Genomic DNA, 18,971 nt, shown 5'->3' with positions numbered 1-18,971 from the left:
GAGTTTTTGTCACTGCAGATACACCGTCCCCAGATAGCCTGACTATTTTGACAGCTGTCATACCTTTCACATCGAAAAATCCCTCCCATATAGCCTGGCTACCTGGGGACAGCATATCTGCAGTGACAAAAAGTTCCTTGCTTAGTATGCTGAGGGTCTCACCAAGGCCTTCCTAGACAAGCACTATCCTCCAGACCTAGTCCACAAACAGATATCCTGTGCCATTTCCCCTCATACCTCGAATTCTCCCAGCACCCCTAACAACCAGCCACAAAAGAGTGTACCCTTCATCACCCAGTACCAACCAGGACTGGAATAAATGAATCATATCCTTCATCAGGGCTTCGATTACCTGTCATTGTACCCTGAAATGAGGGCCATCCTACCAAAGATACTTCCCACCCCTCCTAAAGTAGTGTTACGTCACCCAGCCGACCTCCACAACATCCTAGTCAATCCCTATGTGACCCTCAATCCCAACCCTTTGCCTCAAAGATCATATCCTTTTGGAAGACCGAGGTGCAAAACCTCCCAAATTCACCCACTCAGCACTTTATCGTACCCCATCAGGGGGTAGGACATTTTTGAAAGCAGACATGTCATATACCACCTCTGCTGCAATCATTTTATATTGATATGACTACCAACCAGCTGTCCACCAAGATGAATGGCCACCACCAAACTGTGGCCAAGAGCAAAGTAGACCACCCTGCGGCACAGCATGCAGCTGAACATAACACACTTGATTGTAATGGCTGCTTTTTACAACCCGAGCCATCTGGATCCTTCCATCCACCACCAGCTTTTCTGAACTGGGCAGATGGAAGTTGTCCATAAAATACATTCTATACTCCCATAATTATCCCAGTCTCCACCTATGGTAGCGCACTGTCCCCACACTCACCACCCAACAGTTCCCACCTCTTCTGTCCTATCACTCCCCAGTCTCATCTCCTAATGTTTTTTATTTTCAGCCCTCTGCCAACGCATCTGATCATCTTTCCCCACTTCTCTCCTTTTTTGCTCCTTTTTTTTCCCCACTTGCATGCTCCACAATCTTCTGACACTGCAGCTGTTGGTGATCTAGTCCCTCCACACTCCAGCAGACAGCTTTTGTCTGTCTCCCCACCCGTACTCTACTATCCCTTCCCGCATCCTATGTGATGTTGCATTCTGGCTCAATATGCTGGTATTGGTGGTCATGTTTGCCAAACTAATATAGACTTCACATTTAAGCTTCCAATAGGTCTCAAATGGGAAGTTTGCAGTCAGTATGTATTACCATTTTGACTTATGACAGTGAGTCATGGACTTCTTTGTTAAAATGAAAGAAATTCTTAGTGTTATTCAGTAAGCAATGGGAGATGGGGGTGACAAGACTACAAATACATGGCTCAAGGAACAGTCTGGAAAGGCAGCTGTAATTATGACTGCAATAAAAATGAAATGGAGGTAGGCACAACAAGGACAAAGAACTTTTTTTTGCTGGGTTCCATGAGACAAGAAAACAACAAGACAACAACCTAATGTGGGTGGATGACCTCAGAAAGCCTGCAGGAGGTACAATGATGTATACAGCTCAAGACTGTAAGGAATGGAGGAATGGAAAAGTCTGGGAGGAGGCCTCTATGCAGCAGTGGTTTTCAAATCACTGCTGCTAATGGTGATAATTATGATGCAATGAGCCTTTCTTGAGCACAAGTCAGTTTTAGCCATTTTACTTGGCCTAAAGTGATGTTAAATCTGAAAACACTGGAGACGATAAGACCAAACTGCACTAAACATCATCAGGATGAACAAAGTGGAAAAAAAGGTAGTAAAAGGAAATAACAAACATTCAGGAAAGATCTTTTTTATTGACTTAAAAGTCAAAGAGAAGGAAAAGAAAGAAGGAGAAGAAAAACACAAAAACAGAAACAAAAACAAGAATAAAGTAGTGAGCTATTTTGAAATATACAGCATTCCAGATTCCACCTTCAAATTCTGCAATGCATTATCTATCTAATTTTCCTTTTCTGGTTTCTTTTGCAGTAAAAATCTTCTGGAGGAAAAAATTTAAGGCTTCTAAAATTAAGGGGCTGTGTCAAATATTTTGTGTTGCTGGCACCTCCACTACAATTTCACATGGTGCATACATTTTTTTCATCTCAAGCCATGTAGCACTTTTTACATTCTTTTGCAAAACTGCATATACATAACATTCATTCAAAAGCAACTGCACTTCACTCTTCAATGTAACAATGAAAAACCGTATAATAAAATTTTATGACTATTACAATATCAGTGATATGCTGTTATGTTGACCTTATAGCCCAAGTAGTGATTTATGAGTTCACATCAGAAAATTTACAAAGACATACTTTAGACAGTACAAGAAGTTTAAATGCAATAAGTACATATTATTTCCAGGGGAGAAACTTTACAAAAATGACATTCTGGTGCTCCCATATCACTCACTCAACACAAAAAAATAATATATTTCCATCAGATATTAAGTCACTATGGACAAAATCTGTTATAAAATAAGGAAGCATGTATTTATCTGCAATATATAAGTCAGACTGTAATATTTAAAAACCTATTTTCATTGACAATGTGTATGGATATAAGAGAATCAAATAACTACTTTTTCATATTTCCAGGAAACTTTTTTGGTGTTAGTAGTATGTTTTCAGCTAACTTGATTCCATTCTAGTGAAAAAAGGAAATCACATAATTTATATCAAAAGGAAGACTCACTTGAGAAAAATATAAAATTATGGGACAGAACTACTAATTACTACTTACCTACAGGAGAAGAAATTTCAGTATTGCCGATAGACATATATAAAAATTCATACACTGTTCAAGCTTTCTGAACTACTATGTCCTTCCTCTGGGAAGAGAGATGGATGCATTGTGGACTATTAAGAAGCAAGGGCAAGTCACTCAACTCCAGGAGAGGAACCTATGGACCTATTTCGTGTATGTCTATCAGCAGTATTGAAATTTCATCTGCTGAGGCTATGTAGTGGCCAGAAGCTGTATCATAATAACTTGCAGTCCTAGAGACATGCCTGTTATTTTCAGTCTTCCCTAACCAATACCTGTTTTCTCCCTTGAAAAAAGAACTCTCAGTTCCATAAACAAGAATATTTTCTTCTACTTTTAAATGTGCATACTGGCAGTACTTGGAACTTCACCTCCTGAAAGTGTGTGCTGGCTTGCCATTCTGTCTCTTTGTTATTTTAGTTTTATCCAGTGACTTTTTTAATGTTGATATCAGCTGCTCTTTTGACTTGGTGTTCTGTATGTTTTGGATGAGAAGTTGAAATGTCCAGAGTTTGGTCTTCAGTTAGTCATACAATTTTTTCCTGCAATTTACTGTGACTTTCACCTCTGGCAATTGTTTGTGATATAAAAAAATTCTAAGGTGACTGCAGTGTGCATTTAACACTAAACTGTTAAGTTCCCTGATAACTGGCTGAGTTATTCCATTCACAGATCAGAGGACAAGGGAATAACATTTATGAGAAACATAACAACTAGAGCATTGTGTGTTTTTCAAATCAATCTTCAAGTAGATATGTCACTTTAATTTTAATTTACTAATTATTTATTTCAATGTAACTATTTTTCCCTTTCATGGTAATGTAAATCACACAGTATATCTTCATCGAACGAGATAATGAACAGTAAATTGTAAGTTGACACTTTTAACAGGGTTGCAAAGTGTTCAATAATGCTGTACAAATGAGAGTTCCGTAAAGATGCATGGCCACAAACGGTTTACATCAACTAAATAAAATATTATGTTGAAGAACACATTTTGGCATTTGGATTCCTGCTCCCAGTATCAATACCATACAACCTAGAGATGAGAAATGGCTCTCCAACCAATGACTTTCATGGTCCTCCAATCTTAATTTATAATTTATTACCCTTTGCTTTTTCATTTTTTGCATCTCTCCCATTTTCTACCTTGTTTTCTCTCCCTTTTTCTATTTTTTATGTCTCTTATTTCAAAACTCTACTTTATTAACTTTATTTATTTTCAGTTTTCCCCCATGTTGTCTCTCTAATCACATACTTCTTCAGGATTTTGGCTGTCATTATTTGTTTACCTTCTTTACCATAATTTTCTCTCGTCAGCATTTCCTATTAACTACGCATTGCACTGCAGTAAATTTATGGAAAACCATGTAATTTTCCACTTTAAGTGATAGTGATTATTAGTTTCCACTTTTAGTTTCTCACTATAATTATCATCATGAATCCTGTTCTCTAGCAGTTCATCAAGCACGCAAAATTTAAATATTAAACTATTTCATCATATGGGCAAATGCATACAGGACAAGAGAAAGTAAAAGCAAGATGAAGCAAGCAAATTAGGTAGTTAAAGTCATTTCTTCCAAGGACAGTGTATGCACCCCATGCCACTTGCAGCACAACATGCTACAAATTACAATACAAAGCCAAACACAAACATACAATAATAAGAGAAATCGATACTCACAGGGACCATTGTTACTGTCGGGGGCTGTGGATGGAGATAGAAAATACATCAGTCTAGATACAGTACTTCAGCAGCATTTTCTATCATTATTGAATTAACAGTAATGTAATAATTATTTCCCATGCATTTGTATTCAACTACAGAAATAATCCTAACTATTCAGATGATCTTTATTATTTTTCTTCAAATGTCATTTGGGCAAGTTACTTACACCAGCCATGTATTTCCTAAATCCTGAAGTTAAATTCACTATTAGTTCATAGTAGTAAACTGTTTCCACTGGAAGTTAAATGCAAATGAGAAGAAGTAAAGTTCAAGCAGGTTTTGAATTTATCTATAGATTAATCCCAAACCTGGACTGAAATCTGAGGAAATAATCCCTCATCCTCAATTACTTTACAGCTCATAATGACAGCAGGGCCCATAACCATATAATGTCAGATTTTGAGACTAAAGTCTAATTTAGTGCATCAGTCAGTAAACAACATGGTATTTATATTAGCAAATGCACAAAATGCTCATAGTGAACATTACTACTATTGCAAAAGACACTCATCAGTGATTGTTACTGTAACCATGATCTAATATGCTCTTTAACTGCACTGTCACGAAGCATGTTGCTACAGAACTTCCATGCACATCACCAGTGCAAACTGAAGAGCACTTACCTGTGTTAAAGTCTAAGGCAAATTCCTCGTACTCATTTCCTTTCACAATGCTGTAAATAAGTTTCCTGCCAAGTGGAGATTCAGCCTGTATACTAACAGCAAGAGAAGAATGTAATTCAATACTTTCTAAAACACTGTCTGTGTAGAACTGTTTGTCAAAAACAGGCATGGATCTGTCAATAACTTTTATATGAACAGGCATCTCTGTAGAGCATGGCGTGATACCTTAAAAGATAATAATAATCTTGTTACACACAAAAAATTCTCAGAACAAAGCACACTTATAGCTTTGTCTTACAAACATTATGATTTTAGGAACATGTATTTAAAAAATACAGCTTGATATCAAATTTATATAGGAATACACTAGCATACCTCCATCATAGGCAGCAATTACAAGTTCATATTCCCTGTTATGCCCTTCCAAGCTCTGTTTCAGTGTAATTTCACCACTCTTTCTGCATACTTTAAAGAGCTCTCCATGGCCTTTTATTAGTTCATACCTCACTTCACCATTTTCTCCTTTATCCAGATCAACTGCATGGACCTGCAAATGTTGTATGTATGTATAAGAAAATAGTGATGTAAATACTTGCAACAAAATGAAAACAAACTATATTCTCATTTACTGCAAAGTAATATTTACAAAAGCAATAAGAATGCTGGAAGAAGCCTGTAAGCAACAGTAGGACACTAACGGCTAATGACAAAACCCACAAGAAGCATACTATTCACAAATTAATTTATTACTTAGTGTTATTTCAACAAAAGGTCCTGGTATGCATTAAGAAACAAATAAGAAAAAAAAAATAATTTTCTGTACTCAAGACCTTTGGAACTCAGATTTGCATGGTTGTGTGTGTAGAAAACTAACATAGGATAAAGAGTTGTACATATTCAATGTTTTGCAATCATAATTACTATGAAGAAGTAGCTCTCAGTCAGCTTCATACGAGCTGCAGTGCATGTCTTTAGTTTAGTGCAAGTTTAGGTAATTTTTAACTATATCTTGTCCGTTGTGTGTGCTTGTCTCTACTTCCCACAGCTCCCCCCTTCCCCCTCCCCCCTTTTCCACACCCCAATGACTCTGAAACAATATTATTGAACAGATGGAAATACGGAAAGGCTCTGAACTTTCTATATTAGACTCGACTTGATCGGTTAGATTATTTGAATAGAGGAAACAACTGAATGTAAATGTAGCTCAAAGCAAAGAGAACAGACATATCAAAAGTAGCTGAACAATCTACATCTCCAGGTACATCTATACTCCGCAAACCATTGTGAAGAGTATAGCAGAGGGAATGTTCCATTGTACCAGTTATTAGGCTTTCTTCCTGTTCCATTCAGGAGCACAGGAAGAATGTTTGAATGCCATTGTGCAAGCAATAATTATTCTAACCTTATCCTCACAATCCCTATGTGAGCAATACATAGGGGGTTGTACTATGTTCCTAGTGTCATCACATAAAGCTGGTTCTTGAAACTCTGTTAGTAGTTTTTCTTGGGATAATTTATGTCTATCTTCAAGAGTCTTCCAGTTCATATCCTTCATTATCTCTGTGACACTCTGCCATGGATCAAACACACCTGTGACCATTTGTGCTGCCCTTCTCTGTATACTTTCAATATCTCCTGTTAGTCCTATTTGCTATGGATCCCACACACTTGAGCAATATTCTAGAACTGGTCACACTAGTGATTTTTAAGCAATCACCTTTGTAGACTGACTGCACTTCCCCAGTATTCCACCATAAACCAAAGCCTACCACTGCCTTACCCACGACTGAGCCTTTGTGATCATTCCACTTCATATCCCTACTGTGTAACATCCAAGTACTTGTATGAGTTGGCCAATTCTAACAATGACTCATTGATATCTCATTCGTACAACACTAAGTATTTTTGTTTGGTGAAATCTGACTGAATATTTAAGCAGTTTCTTTCAGAAAGTACCTCATTATAGATAACTCCATCAACTGCAAAAACTCTGAGATTACTATTACTACTGTCCAGAAGGTTGCTAATGTACAATATGAATATCAAGGGTGCCAACACACTTCCCTGTGGAAAACTCCAAGTTACTACACATGATGATGTCTGTCCACCCAACATAACATCCCCACCAAAAAGATCTCATTCCAGCACAGTGTGTGTGTGCCTCTGAATGTATAAACAAAGTGTCCTACCTCTGTTTCAGGAACATTGCTGAAAGTATTATGAGTATTGGAAATTCCACAATGACAATAATAAATGATACATGCAAGTCAAAAACTGCAGTGAAACTATATTTGGACAGGTACAAGGTGAGCTACAGTTTAACACAAATGTTTTAACCTTGTATTTAAAAAAATGGAGAAAAGTTTCTAGAAAGGAATAAAGAAACATGAATTCTGATATCATTCTTTCACTAATGAGATGCATCATCTTGCAGGAAATAACTTCAACTGGAAATCACATGCAACCTTCTTTTGTTCTCTGGTGATATTGGTGTCACTGACAAATTATGTTCAGGGTCACTAATAAAAGTATAGTAAAGAGAGAGAGAGAGAGAGAGAGGGGGGGGGGAGGGAGAGAGGGGGAGAGAGAGAGAGAGAGAGAGAGAGAGAGAGAGAGAGAGAGAAGAAGAAGAAGAAGAAGAAGAAACTACGAACCAATACATTTAAAAAAAACTTACTTTTGTAATACTGTCTCCTTTTTGTGCATCAACAGATACAACTGCATAGTATGGCAGATTAACGAACATTGGACAGTTATCATTTATGTCCAAAATTGTTACATTCACCATTACATGGGCCACTCTTGGTTGTTCTTGACCTGGTTGATCACTGCGTGCCTGAAATAAAAGCAACAGATTTATTTTTTAGACTAAATCAATTACTTGAAAGGAGAAGTAAATGTGAATTGAATGTGGGAAAAAGAAGAACTTACTTCAACTATTAACTCATATTTGTCCTTAAGTTCTCTGTCAAATCTCTTTCCTGTTGTTCTAATAGCACCAGAAGTGGAACCAATTTCAAACATATCTGTTGGATTCAATATGTTAAATACAATATGTTCATTCAGTGCACTTCCTAGAACATTTACTACAGCCACAGTCATAACTTTTGTTGAATTTTCTATTATAGTTCCCAAATATACATCCTTTTGAAATTTCAGGCCTGATTTCTCTGACTGTTCGACTTTAATGTTGACTTGTGCTACACTGGAAAACTTCCCATCAGAGACTCTTAAGTGCAAACGATGAAACTGTCTAATATGTGTTGCATCTGACACTGTTATTACTCCAGTGTCCGAATCAACAGCAAACACTTCACCCCTATTACCATCAATTATGTCATATCGCAGATGTGTGCTTTCTGCAGAATCAGGATCTGCTGCAACAACCTGAACAACTGCAACATTCTGATATGTAGGCAACAACAGTGTTGCATTGTACTCAGTCTGAGTGAAGTGCGGTGGACAATCATTAACATCTGTTACACTTATTTCCACTGTTGCAGTATTTTCTGAGTACAGCTGAGGTTTCCCCAAATCTGAAACCTTAACATGGAAATGAAACTCGGGTATAGTTTCATGGTCCAAATTCAACACTGTTCGTATTGCTCCTAAAACACAAGAAAAAATTATTATGTTAAAAAAATCACCATTCCAAATTATGTAAACTGATTAAAGAACTTAATTCCAGAAACATTTTACAGTAATAATTTAAGCATGTTAAACATTATTTGAGCTGCAGGTAACAAATGATTAGTATTAAAACCAAATTTAGGTACCTGTGCTGGAATCTATATGAAAGAATTTGCGTGGCAGTGCTTCAATAATATCATAATTTAGAAGACCATTCAGTTCAGAATCATCATCCCTTGCTGTGATAACAAGGGGAGAAGTGTTGTTTGTAAGAACAAGTGAACCAATTGATGTGCCTTCACTTATGACACCTTGATACAATGGCTGTAAAAATCTAGGTGCATTATCATTCTTGTCCAGAACGTGAACAATGACACTGCATTGGGTTTTGGCACCAGCCTAAAAACAAATCCACAAGAACTGTTAGATTGACATATGTGAGTAGTCTATGAGTACAGGAAATTATTCAGAAATCGTTTGTATGAAAATAAAAATACCAATTTGAATTTTAGGATTGATTTCCAAAATGAAGCAATGGAAAATCCAGGAGGAAATAACAATATAAAAATTTTTGTTGGAAATACAATGAAAATATTGACTAATAAAATACATGTTATTCAAATTGATATTTTGCATAATACAATTCTATTAAAATTATCACCAAAGCAAAACTGGGCATTGTGCCATATAAAGTGGACAGTTATTAATAATGAAGAGAGATATCTGAAAAATGCTTAGGTTGTAACATAAAAAGGAACAGTACTGTGAAGGTGGCATATGCCTTGAACACACAACAATACGCAAACATTAGAGATCTACACTGTTCCCAGAATGATTATCAACTTACCATATTTGTTGCTTCAATAGTTAGATTATAAAATTTACAAAACTCATAATCTAACTGCCTTTTTGTTATTATAACACCAGTACTTGGGTTTATAAAAAACATATCATCCTTATTTCCACTTTTAATTTCATAAAATAGTGATGAAGTACTTCGAGCTTCCAGATGCTTTACGTATGTTCCTACTGGTTGATTCTCATATATTTCAGCAGCATGTTCTTGTTTTAGAAACCTAGTGCAAGTACATGTTGTCAGTTACTTTGTCCACATATTGTATTAAACTAACTACATTTTAAAAAATGGGTAGAATTAATTTTAGTGCTACATATACCTTGGAGGGGCATTGTCTGCCATTGTCACCATGATATGAACAGGGATCGTAGCTGACAAAGAAGGTGATCCGTGGTCAGTAGCTTTTACAACCAGCATATATTCAGACATAACACCAATATCCAATTCTCTCGCCACATGTACAATACCTAGTGATGGATCAATGCTGAACACATTTCCAATATTTCCTGAAATGAAAAATTTCAGTGTCAGACTGGAAGTTCATCATATAATATGATCCATTTCGAAAGCTTATTCAACACTGTGCACATGTATCTGTTGAAATAACATTATGAACTCTTGATTTTTACAACAGTTAACATTTTGGCTACAGTAAAAGTGGCTACAGCAAATTATATCTTCCATGACTCACTCTAAAGCACTTAGAAGAGACATCATGTTAATGTTATGCAAACCTGCCCACATCTTTGATAACGGTGTCAAGGCAGTGAGGAAGAGAGGTCACAAATTTTGTTCATGTTTGTCATATTCAGCTACGTCATGCACTCGTAAATAGATGCTGCACAGTTACCAAATTGCAGAAATGTTGGTTGCTGGGTTTTGCCCATTGTTCCAAACAGTTCCATAGTTTTCTGTGGGATTAAATTGTGTGAATTAGTGGCCCAGTTCAACTGCTACAGAGTGCCAGAGTGTTTATCAAATCAGCAGTGTATGCATGCAGCCCTGTGAACATGTGTTCCCAAGTGACCAGTGTGCTTTTGTAAGGGGGTGACTAATTTTTGTCCAGAACATTTATTTAAACAATGTCCACTGCTCTTTATTCCTAAATCCAATGTCAACTGTAACTTTTCTGACATTACTAAATTTGTACTGATGACTACTAGGTTTCTCTGTTACAAGAAGATGATCATTCCATTCTCTCAAAGTACAGCAGCACTGTATTTACACTAAAGTGTAGCACAAAGTTTTGTCTCATTGTTCCAGAGAAGATAAGAGTAAAATATGACCTAATGGAAGGTGGGTACACAACACTATAAAACATGCAACATTGATCTGTACAGCTGAAGACCTCAACACACTGAGAACTCGGGAAGAGGCCTGTATATGACAGTGGAAGTCAAATGAACGCTGGTGAGGAGGAGGAGCAATGCACACAGGTAAGTGTCTATTACAGGTGCCACACTTTAAAAACAATGTACCAGAGCTCAGATAGTCATCTTGCAAACAGCCACTCCTGATTTCAGCTACAATAACACTTTTGGGGACAGTTTCCCACCTGGAGGGCATAGGGTCGGAGTGGGGTGGTGGTGGTGGTGGTGGTGGGGAGGGGGGGGGGGCCTTGAATGTCTGTCCATACAGACAGGGATGAGTAATATCAATGAAACTACAACCACTTAAAACCAAACCAAAAAATCTATTTATTAGGTAGCAGCATACCGACATATACAGGTACAAGATGAAACATTAACAAACATTCAGAAGTTGTGGTTCTTTCATCTAAACTAAGAGAGAAAATGAGTAAAATAAATTATTGCAATGATTAGTCAGGAAAGTCACTGAAGTGGTAATTCAAAGACGACACTGCAAGCAAGTTCAAGATACAAAAAACAACAATGATTTCAAAATAACAATTAAATACAACACAAACAACAATTAAATACAACACACTGGATTTAAAATGTAAAGAGGGAAGGAAACTACAAGCAAAACACAAGAAGGAAAGCAAAAACAAAAGACAACTAAAGAAAATTTGACTGCAAAAAAGAAAGTGGCAGAGAAAACAGGAACAGTTGTACAAAAGGGGTAAAATTGCAAAGTGAGAGGGAAAGGAAGTTACAAGGGAGAGAAAGATGTCACTGCCCATGCTACTGCCTTCCGGAGCATATACCGCTGGCATAGATTGACTATCTGGATCATACTGAACATGTGCAAAGACGAATGACTTTTAGTTGTACAATAGCTGATTGCTCTGCTTTTATCTTTAACATACAACAGATTTTGCATCTGATGTCTCAACAAGAAAATAAAACATATTGTGGGACAGTAGATAAGGTCGATTATGATGCTCTACATTGTTGTGGAGACTGAGTGAGGGGTAGAAAGTTTATCTGGGAAGAAAACGCAAAGAAACAAGTGCTTGATCAGCCAGAAGAAACCACATTGTAGAGCAGAATGGAAATCAAAGCTGAAAATAACACACTTCTGTTGTCTCTGGTACACTTCCTCACATACAAGATTGGTTAAGATAGTAAATGAAATCTGCTTGTGAACCAGACTAGTGAGAAAACTGAAGTGAAGGCAACAATGCCTGCACAGGGCATAGATACATTCACCACAGGAGCTTATACAGTGAGATAAACAGTGTTTCACATGAAAAGTTATCAACTGTCAAAAGACAAATACTGTTAATAAGGCACTTTACAAAAAATTTTAGTTTCTTTTTTATGACCCCTAAACTGCTGCCTCCCTTGTATTTTCAAATCCTGTTCTTTGCAGTTTCCCTTTCATTTATTAACTTCCTACTCTGAATTAACTCCTGTGACTCCTAATATACTTTGTCAATCCTTTCATTTCTATCAGAAATTAAAGTATTATTTTCATATTACTTGCAATGATACCTTTTTTTGGGAAATGAACAATACTCTTTTTAAGGTGCATTATAAATTGTGTAACTACGTATTCCATGTTTTGTACTTCACTGCCAGTGTTTCATCTTTTCTAGGGCTTACAGCATCAGCTAATTCATGGTTAGGAATATTTTATCTTTTAATTTTTGAGCTCACTGTATCCTATCATTCTTCCATTCCTCTCCATCTCTCTGGACACTTTAGTTCACCCATTCTGCCACAAGAATATTTTTGTGACTGAATACTACCTTCTCTCAACTCATTATGTTTATGATCCACCATTTTCTCCAACTGTGACATCATCTAGCCCTCATTCTGTTTCTTACTACTTGCACAAGTAACTTTAATTTTTGTTTTCTTCACCTTCTGACAAAAATCCCTTGCTTCTATAAGACTAAGTACACGCAATGACAAACTGCCTATTGGTTTCTGTCTCAGTTCCTGCTGATTATGTTGTGTGTGTGTGTGTGTGTGTGTGTGTGTGTGTGTGTGTGTGTGTGTGTGGTGTGTTGTTTTTTTTAAGCACAAGTGGCTGTCATTGTCAAAGCTTCACCATTTGTTGCTGACAATGAAGGGTGAAACTTTGAAAATGTCAACCACATGAGCTGGCATGGTGAAACATCAGAAAAATCATCACAAGTAGCCACGAAACTCTTAAGGGTTTTGTAATACTCACAATATCAGCCTCTCCCCCCCCCCTTTCCCCCCCCCCCCCCCCCTCTCTCTCTCTCTCTCTCTCTCTCTCTCTCTCTCAACTATCATTGTTTGCTACAGAGTTGTTGTCATTAACCACATATTATTTTGGTTCTATTCAATATACTATATTAACTTACAAATTGATTACTTTAAAATTACTTGCATCATATAGTTCAAATAAATGATGTAGGTTACCTGATGTAATTGAATATTTTATTTTGGCATTTTCTCCTCTGTCTCTGTCAATTGCATACACCTGAACAACTGCAGTTCCTATGCTTGATGTTTCAAAAACTTTTCCTTGAATGAGTTGGCTTGTGAACTCTGGCGGGTGATCATTGTGGTCATGAACAGTCACAATAACTCGGGCATAATTCCTTTTAGATGGTGTCCCCTGATCTCGAACCATTACAGTGAGTACGTGCTCTTCCACAGTCTCCCTACAGAGAGAAAGAAAAAATAAATATTTTACCATATTTCTACACTAGTGTACATGTATATTTATTGCACTGATCTGTTATTATGAATATAGTGTACAGAGTGTCAATATTTTATAATGTTCTTTTAGACTGCTGGTATGATACGCACTGCTTCTTTACAGCTTACAAATACTGCAAATAATTTTTCAATCACTTGTACAATGATAAAAGGAGAAGCATTTTTGATCCTCCATTGAAATTAACTGAACATATGACATTACTGGCCAGAAGATCCCATCTGGGCATTTTCACTCGCCTGGTGCAAGTCTTTCTATTTGACATCACTTCAGCAACTTACATATCGATGAAGATAAGATAAAATGATTACAACATAATACCCAGTCCTTGACTGAAGAAAACCTCCAACCCAGCTGGTAATCAAACCGAGGGCCCTGGAATCTAGAGGTAGTGATACTAACAGGCAGTGACACTAACCATGAGCTCCACATCTACATTCCACAAGCCATCTTATGGTGTGTGGTGGAGGGAACTTTTGTGTACCAGTGTCACTTCCCCTTTTTCTTGTTTCTGTCACATATGGTTCATGCAAAGAATGGTTGCTGGTAAGACTCCATGTGGGCTCAAATCTCTCCAGTTTTATCTTCCTGATCTATTCACAAGATATACAGAGGAGGAAACAATACATTGGTTGACTCTGCTAGGAATGTATGCTCTCGAAATTTTAACAGTAGACCTACTGTGATCCAAAATGCCTCTCTTGCATATTTGGCACTGGAGATGGCTGGGCATCTCTGTGATACTTTTGCACTTACTAAATGAACCTGTAATGAAACATTGTGCCCTTCTTTGGATCTTCACTGTTTCCTCTATCAGTTCTGTTTGGTCTGGATCCGGTACTGATCATCAGAATTTAAGTATTGGTTGAATGAGGGTCTTGTAAGCTACTCCTTTGCTGATGGACTACATTTCCTTAGGATTCTTCCAATGAATCTTAGTCTGGCATCTGCCTCACCTGTGATTAATTTTATGTGGTCGTTCCACTTCAGATCGCTCCATATTTATTCCCCTACACAGTAATTGCTTTCAGTGATCATTCTGCAGTTGTGTAATCATATAATAAAGGGTCTTTATGACCAAGTATTTGCAATACACTACATTTGTTTGCATCGAAGGTAAATTGCGAGTCCCTGCACCAAGCATCGATCCTCTGCAGGTTTTCCTGCAGTTTGCTACAAATTTCTAGCATCGCGATTTCTCAGTGTACAAAAGCATTATCCATGAAAAGCCTCATGAACCTTCTGATGTTATCTACTAGGTCATCTATATGTATTGTGAAAAACTATGGTCCTATAACACTCCCCTGGGCCCAGCCCACATTTGTTTAAGGACTTCTTTTTGTTAAGAATGACATGCTGTGTTCTGTTTGCTAGAAACTCTTCAATGTAGTTGGTCTGATATTCTGTACACTCATATTTTGTTCATTAGGCACCTGCAGAACTGTATCGAATGAGTCTCGGTAGTCTCATGGATGAACAGAGTGAGCTGGGTTTCACATGATTGTAGCTTTCAGAAAGCCTGTTGGTTCATACAGAAATGGCATAATATGTGATCATAAAATATTTTTCAGAATTCTGCAACAGACTGATATCAGTTTTGTGCATCTTGCTCAACAACCGTTCTTGAAAATGAGAATGACCATGCTTTTTCCCAATCATTAGGAACACTTTCATGTTTTCACATGCTCTGTGTAGAACCAAATTGGTATCCCATCAGGTCCAGTGGCCTTTCATCTGTTGTGTGATTTCAGTGGCTTTTCTATCCTTTTGTTACTTACTTTGATATGTGTTATTTTGTCACTCCTGAGAAGGCTTAAAGGAGGAGCTACAGTATGATCTTCCTTGGTGAAACAGTTTTTCAAAAAGGTGTTTAGTATTTCTACCTTTCCTGTGTCATTCTCTGTTTCAGTGCCACTATGTTCACAGAGCGTCTAGACAGATAGTTTTAATCAGTTTATAGTATAAAGATCTGGGATAAGTGGGGCTGCTACTGTACATGTGATGAAGTGGCAGGTTGTGGTGGTGGTGGTGGTACTGGGCACGGGTTGCTAGAAAACTCAACTCTTGCCTTTGGATATGCTTCTTCAGATGTGTGGTTCACTAGTGGTGCCATTGCTGTTGGAAGGTCACAGGGATGGGATGGCCATTTGATGTTCATGTCCTACTTTGCGGACACTGTTTACCATACTCAGTAGCCCATGCCTGAATTAGCACTATGTGTCTGTGATTGAACAGTGCAAATGACATGAATGTTCTGGCGAATTCTCATAGGTGTCCACTGCTACAGTGTTAGAAGCTCTCACTGGTGTGGGTGGATGATGGCAGTACTTCCCTGACTGTGAATGGCTGCTCTCCATGGCAGGAGATCAGTTGCTACTGTGTAGCCTGGGGACGGCTCATCCATTATGTCATTCTACATCCACAGGCACAGACTTAGAAACATGAACTGGTCTGGTGGAGATGCCTGCCCAGACTGGCATCAGCCGCCGGCTCGACCATAATGAGGCATCCATGGACCCAATCTTGCAGAGGTTGCACCCAGACTGCATACAGGGTGTTACAAAAAGGTACGGCCAAACTTTCAGGAAACATTCCTCACACACAAATAAAGAAAATATGTTATGTGGACATGTGTCCGGAAACGCTTACTTTCCATGTTAGAGCTCATTTTATTACTTCTCTTCAAATCACATTAATCATGGAATGGAAACACACAGCAACAGAACGTACCAGCGCGACTTCAAACACTTTGTTGCAGGAAATGTTCAAAATGTTCTCCGTTAGCGAGGATACATGCATCCACCCTCTGTCGCATGGAATCCCTGATGCGCTGATGCAGCCCTGGAGAATGGCGTATCGTATCACAGCCATCCACAATACAAGCACGAAGAGTCTCTACATTTGGTACCAGGGTTGCATAGACAAGAGCTTTCAAATGCCCCCATACATGAAAGTCAAGAGGGTTGAGGCCAGGAGAGCATGGAGGCCATGGAATTGGTCCACCTCTACCAATCCATCGCCCACCGAATCTGTTGTTGAGAAGCGTACGAACACTTCAACTGAAATGTGCAGGAGCTCCATCGTGCATGAACCACATTGTGTCATACTTGTAAAGGCACATGTTCTAGCAGCACAGGTAGAGTATCCCATATGAAATCATGATAACATGCTCCATTGAGCATAGGTGGAAGAACATGAGCTCCAATCAAGACATCACCAATAATGCCTGCCCAAACATTCACAGAAAATCTGTGTTGATGACGTGATTGCACAATTGCGTGCGGATTCTTGTCAGCCCACACATGTTGATTGTGAAAATTTACAATTTGATCACGTTGGAATGAAGCCTCATCTGTAAAGAGAACATTTGCACTGAAATGACGATTGACAGATTGTTGGATGAGCCATTCGCAGAAGTGTACCCGTGGAGGCCAATCAGCTGCTGATAGTGCCTGAACACGCTGTACATGATACGGAAACAACCGTTTCTCCCGTAGCACTCTCCATACAGTGACGTGGCCAATGTTACCCTGTACAGCAGCAACTTCTCTGACGCTGACATTAGGGTTATCGTCAACTGCATGAAGAATTGCCTCGTCCATTGCAGGTGTCCTCGTCATTGTAGGTCTTCCCCAGTCACGAGTCATTACCGTGCCACGGCTATTGCCCTTGGTAATCCATACATCAAATGGGCATCTGCCAACTCCGCATTTGTAAACATTGCACTGATAGCAAAACCACATTCGTGATGAACACTAACCTGTTGATGCTACGTACTGATGTGCTTGATGCTAGTACTGTTGAGCAATGAGTCGCATGTCAACACAAGCACCGAAGTGAACCTTACCTTCCTTCAATTGCGCTAACTGGCAGTGAATCAAGGAAGTACAGTACATACTGACGAAACTAAAATGAGCTCTAACATGGAAATTAAGCGTTTCCGGACACATTTCCACATAACATCTTTTCTTTATTTGTGTGTGAGGAATGTTTCCTGAAAGTCTGGCCGTACCTTTTTGTAACACCCTGTATAACTGTACTAGAATTGGATGGTATTTATAGTGATTCATAGCAAGCTTGTTGTGCTGATACAGTTCTTCCAGGCACATACAGATCATCATCTTATGTCTCAGTGATGTGAAATGCTCTACAGTCTGATTTGTAGTTGCGTGGCCTTTCTGCAATGTCACCATGATTGTGCAGCTCATCTCAGCTGCCTTGTGGAGCACAAACAAGACTGCTTATGAAAGTACACCTCAGCACCTCCACATTTGCTTGCTTGCTCACATACAGCTGCACTGGATCTGTTTGTTGAGCAAAATTAGCAACAGCGTTACAACTGATATAATGGAAGACCAGAACTTCTTAGGATTTTCTGTCAAGTTGGTTGATAGAGTCTCATATTCACTGAACACTTCACGCATAATCCTACTTCCACTAATTTTGGCTTTGTTAATTTTTTGTTGTGGACGTCCCCCATTTAAATCCACTACTTAAAAATAATGCTGAACTTAGAAATACTTACAGTAGAAAACAGATCTATGGAATAGTCAACTGTACTACATACCCTAAAAGTCCAGCAATCTGCAGTATTTTCAAAATCATTATGTCTTGATCAAACCACTGTTTTGTAATAAAAGAAATTGAATGTTGAAGCTTCAAACCCTAGGCAGTTTGCTGTGTTGCATAGCTTGCAGCAAACAATGTCATGTCATAGCCATACCAAGTCCAAATCCAAAAGCAGGGTCATCAATGAAGTGCAGCACTCAGCACTGAAAGCATGTTTATTACAAACACCTATGTACAGCCAGAATGCTGATACTTACACAAGCGTACAGTACTCCAGAAGATAAAAACATTACAAACATAAGTTTCATAAATCTTCCAGAAATGACAAATACTAAATAACAAATAATTCCTGGCGTGTTTGTGTCTGAACTGGTGACCCACAGCAGGCCAGACAGCACCACTAACTTCTAAGTTACAGTTCCCTCCCCTGGAGAAACAGTGACCCACTGTTTCAGAAGGTCTTGTTGGAGATGACTACAACATCCTGGGCAGTGCTAGCACATCCTTGCATTCTCGTTATTTTGTCACATTCTCTTCATTATGACAAGCATTGAAAATAGCTCTCCCCATTGAAGATTTGTGACGTATCTGCACTTTTGTCTTCTTGATGGTCATAACCCTTAGCTTAATGCATAGTGTCCAATTAGTGTCAAAA

The 18,971-nt window shown here is 38.2% G+C and overlaps 1 protein-coding gene across 1 annotated transcript in view; it reads right to left on the bottom strand.

The window, feature by feature from the left end:
* The window catches only part of LOC124805643 (fat-like cadherin-related tumor suppressor homolog), a gene marked incomplete at its 5' end in the record, with an annotated part of 863,745 nt that overhangs the window by 93,987 nt on the left and 750,787 nt on the right, over positions 1-18,971 (bottom strand). Inside the window, 9 exons of the mRNA XM_047266209.1 lie at positions 4,496-4,519; positions 5,164-5,388; positions 5,539-5,710; positions 7,841-7,999; positions 8,095-8,771; positions 8,940-9,192; positions 9,641-9,869; positions 9,969-10,155; positions 13,447-13,691. Of these exons, the coding sequence (XP_047122165.1) occupies positions 4,496-4,519; positions 5,164-5,388; positions 5,539-5,710; positions 7,841-7,999; positions 8,095-8,771; positions 8,940-9,192; positions 9,641-9,869; positions 9,969-10,155; positions 13,447-13,691 (2,171 nt within the window). The remainder of the gene's footprint in view (positions 1-4,495; positions 4,520-5,163; positions 5,389-5,538; positions 5,711-7,840; positions 8,000-8,094; positions 8,772-8,939; positions 9,193-9,640; positions 9,870-9,968; positions 10,156-13,446; positions 13,692-18,971) is intronic.

Source organism: Schistocerca piceifrons, chromosome 7 (assembly GCF_021461385.2).
Source record: "Schistocerca piceifrons isolate TAMUIC-IGC-003096 chromosome 7, iqSchPice1.1, whole genome shotgun sequence".
Classification (NCBI taxonomy): Eukaryota; Metazoa; Arthropoda; class Insecta; order Orthoptera; family Acrididae; genus Schistocerca; species Schistocerca piceifrons.
Note: the sequence above shows the minus strand (reverse complement) of the source record. Positions and strands in the feature narration are given on the sequence as shown.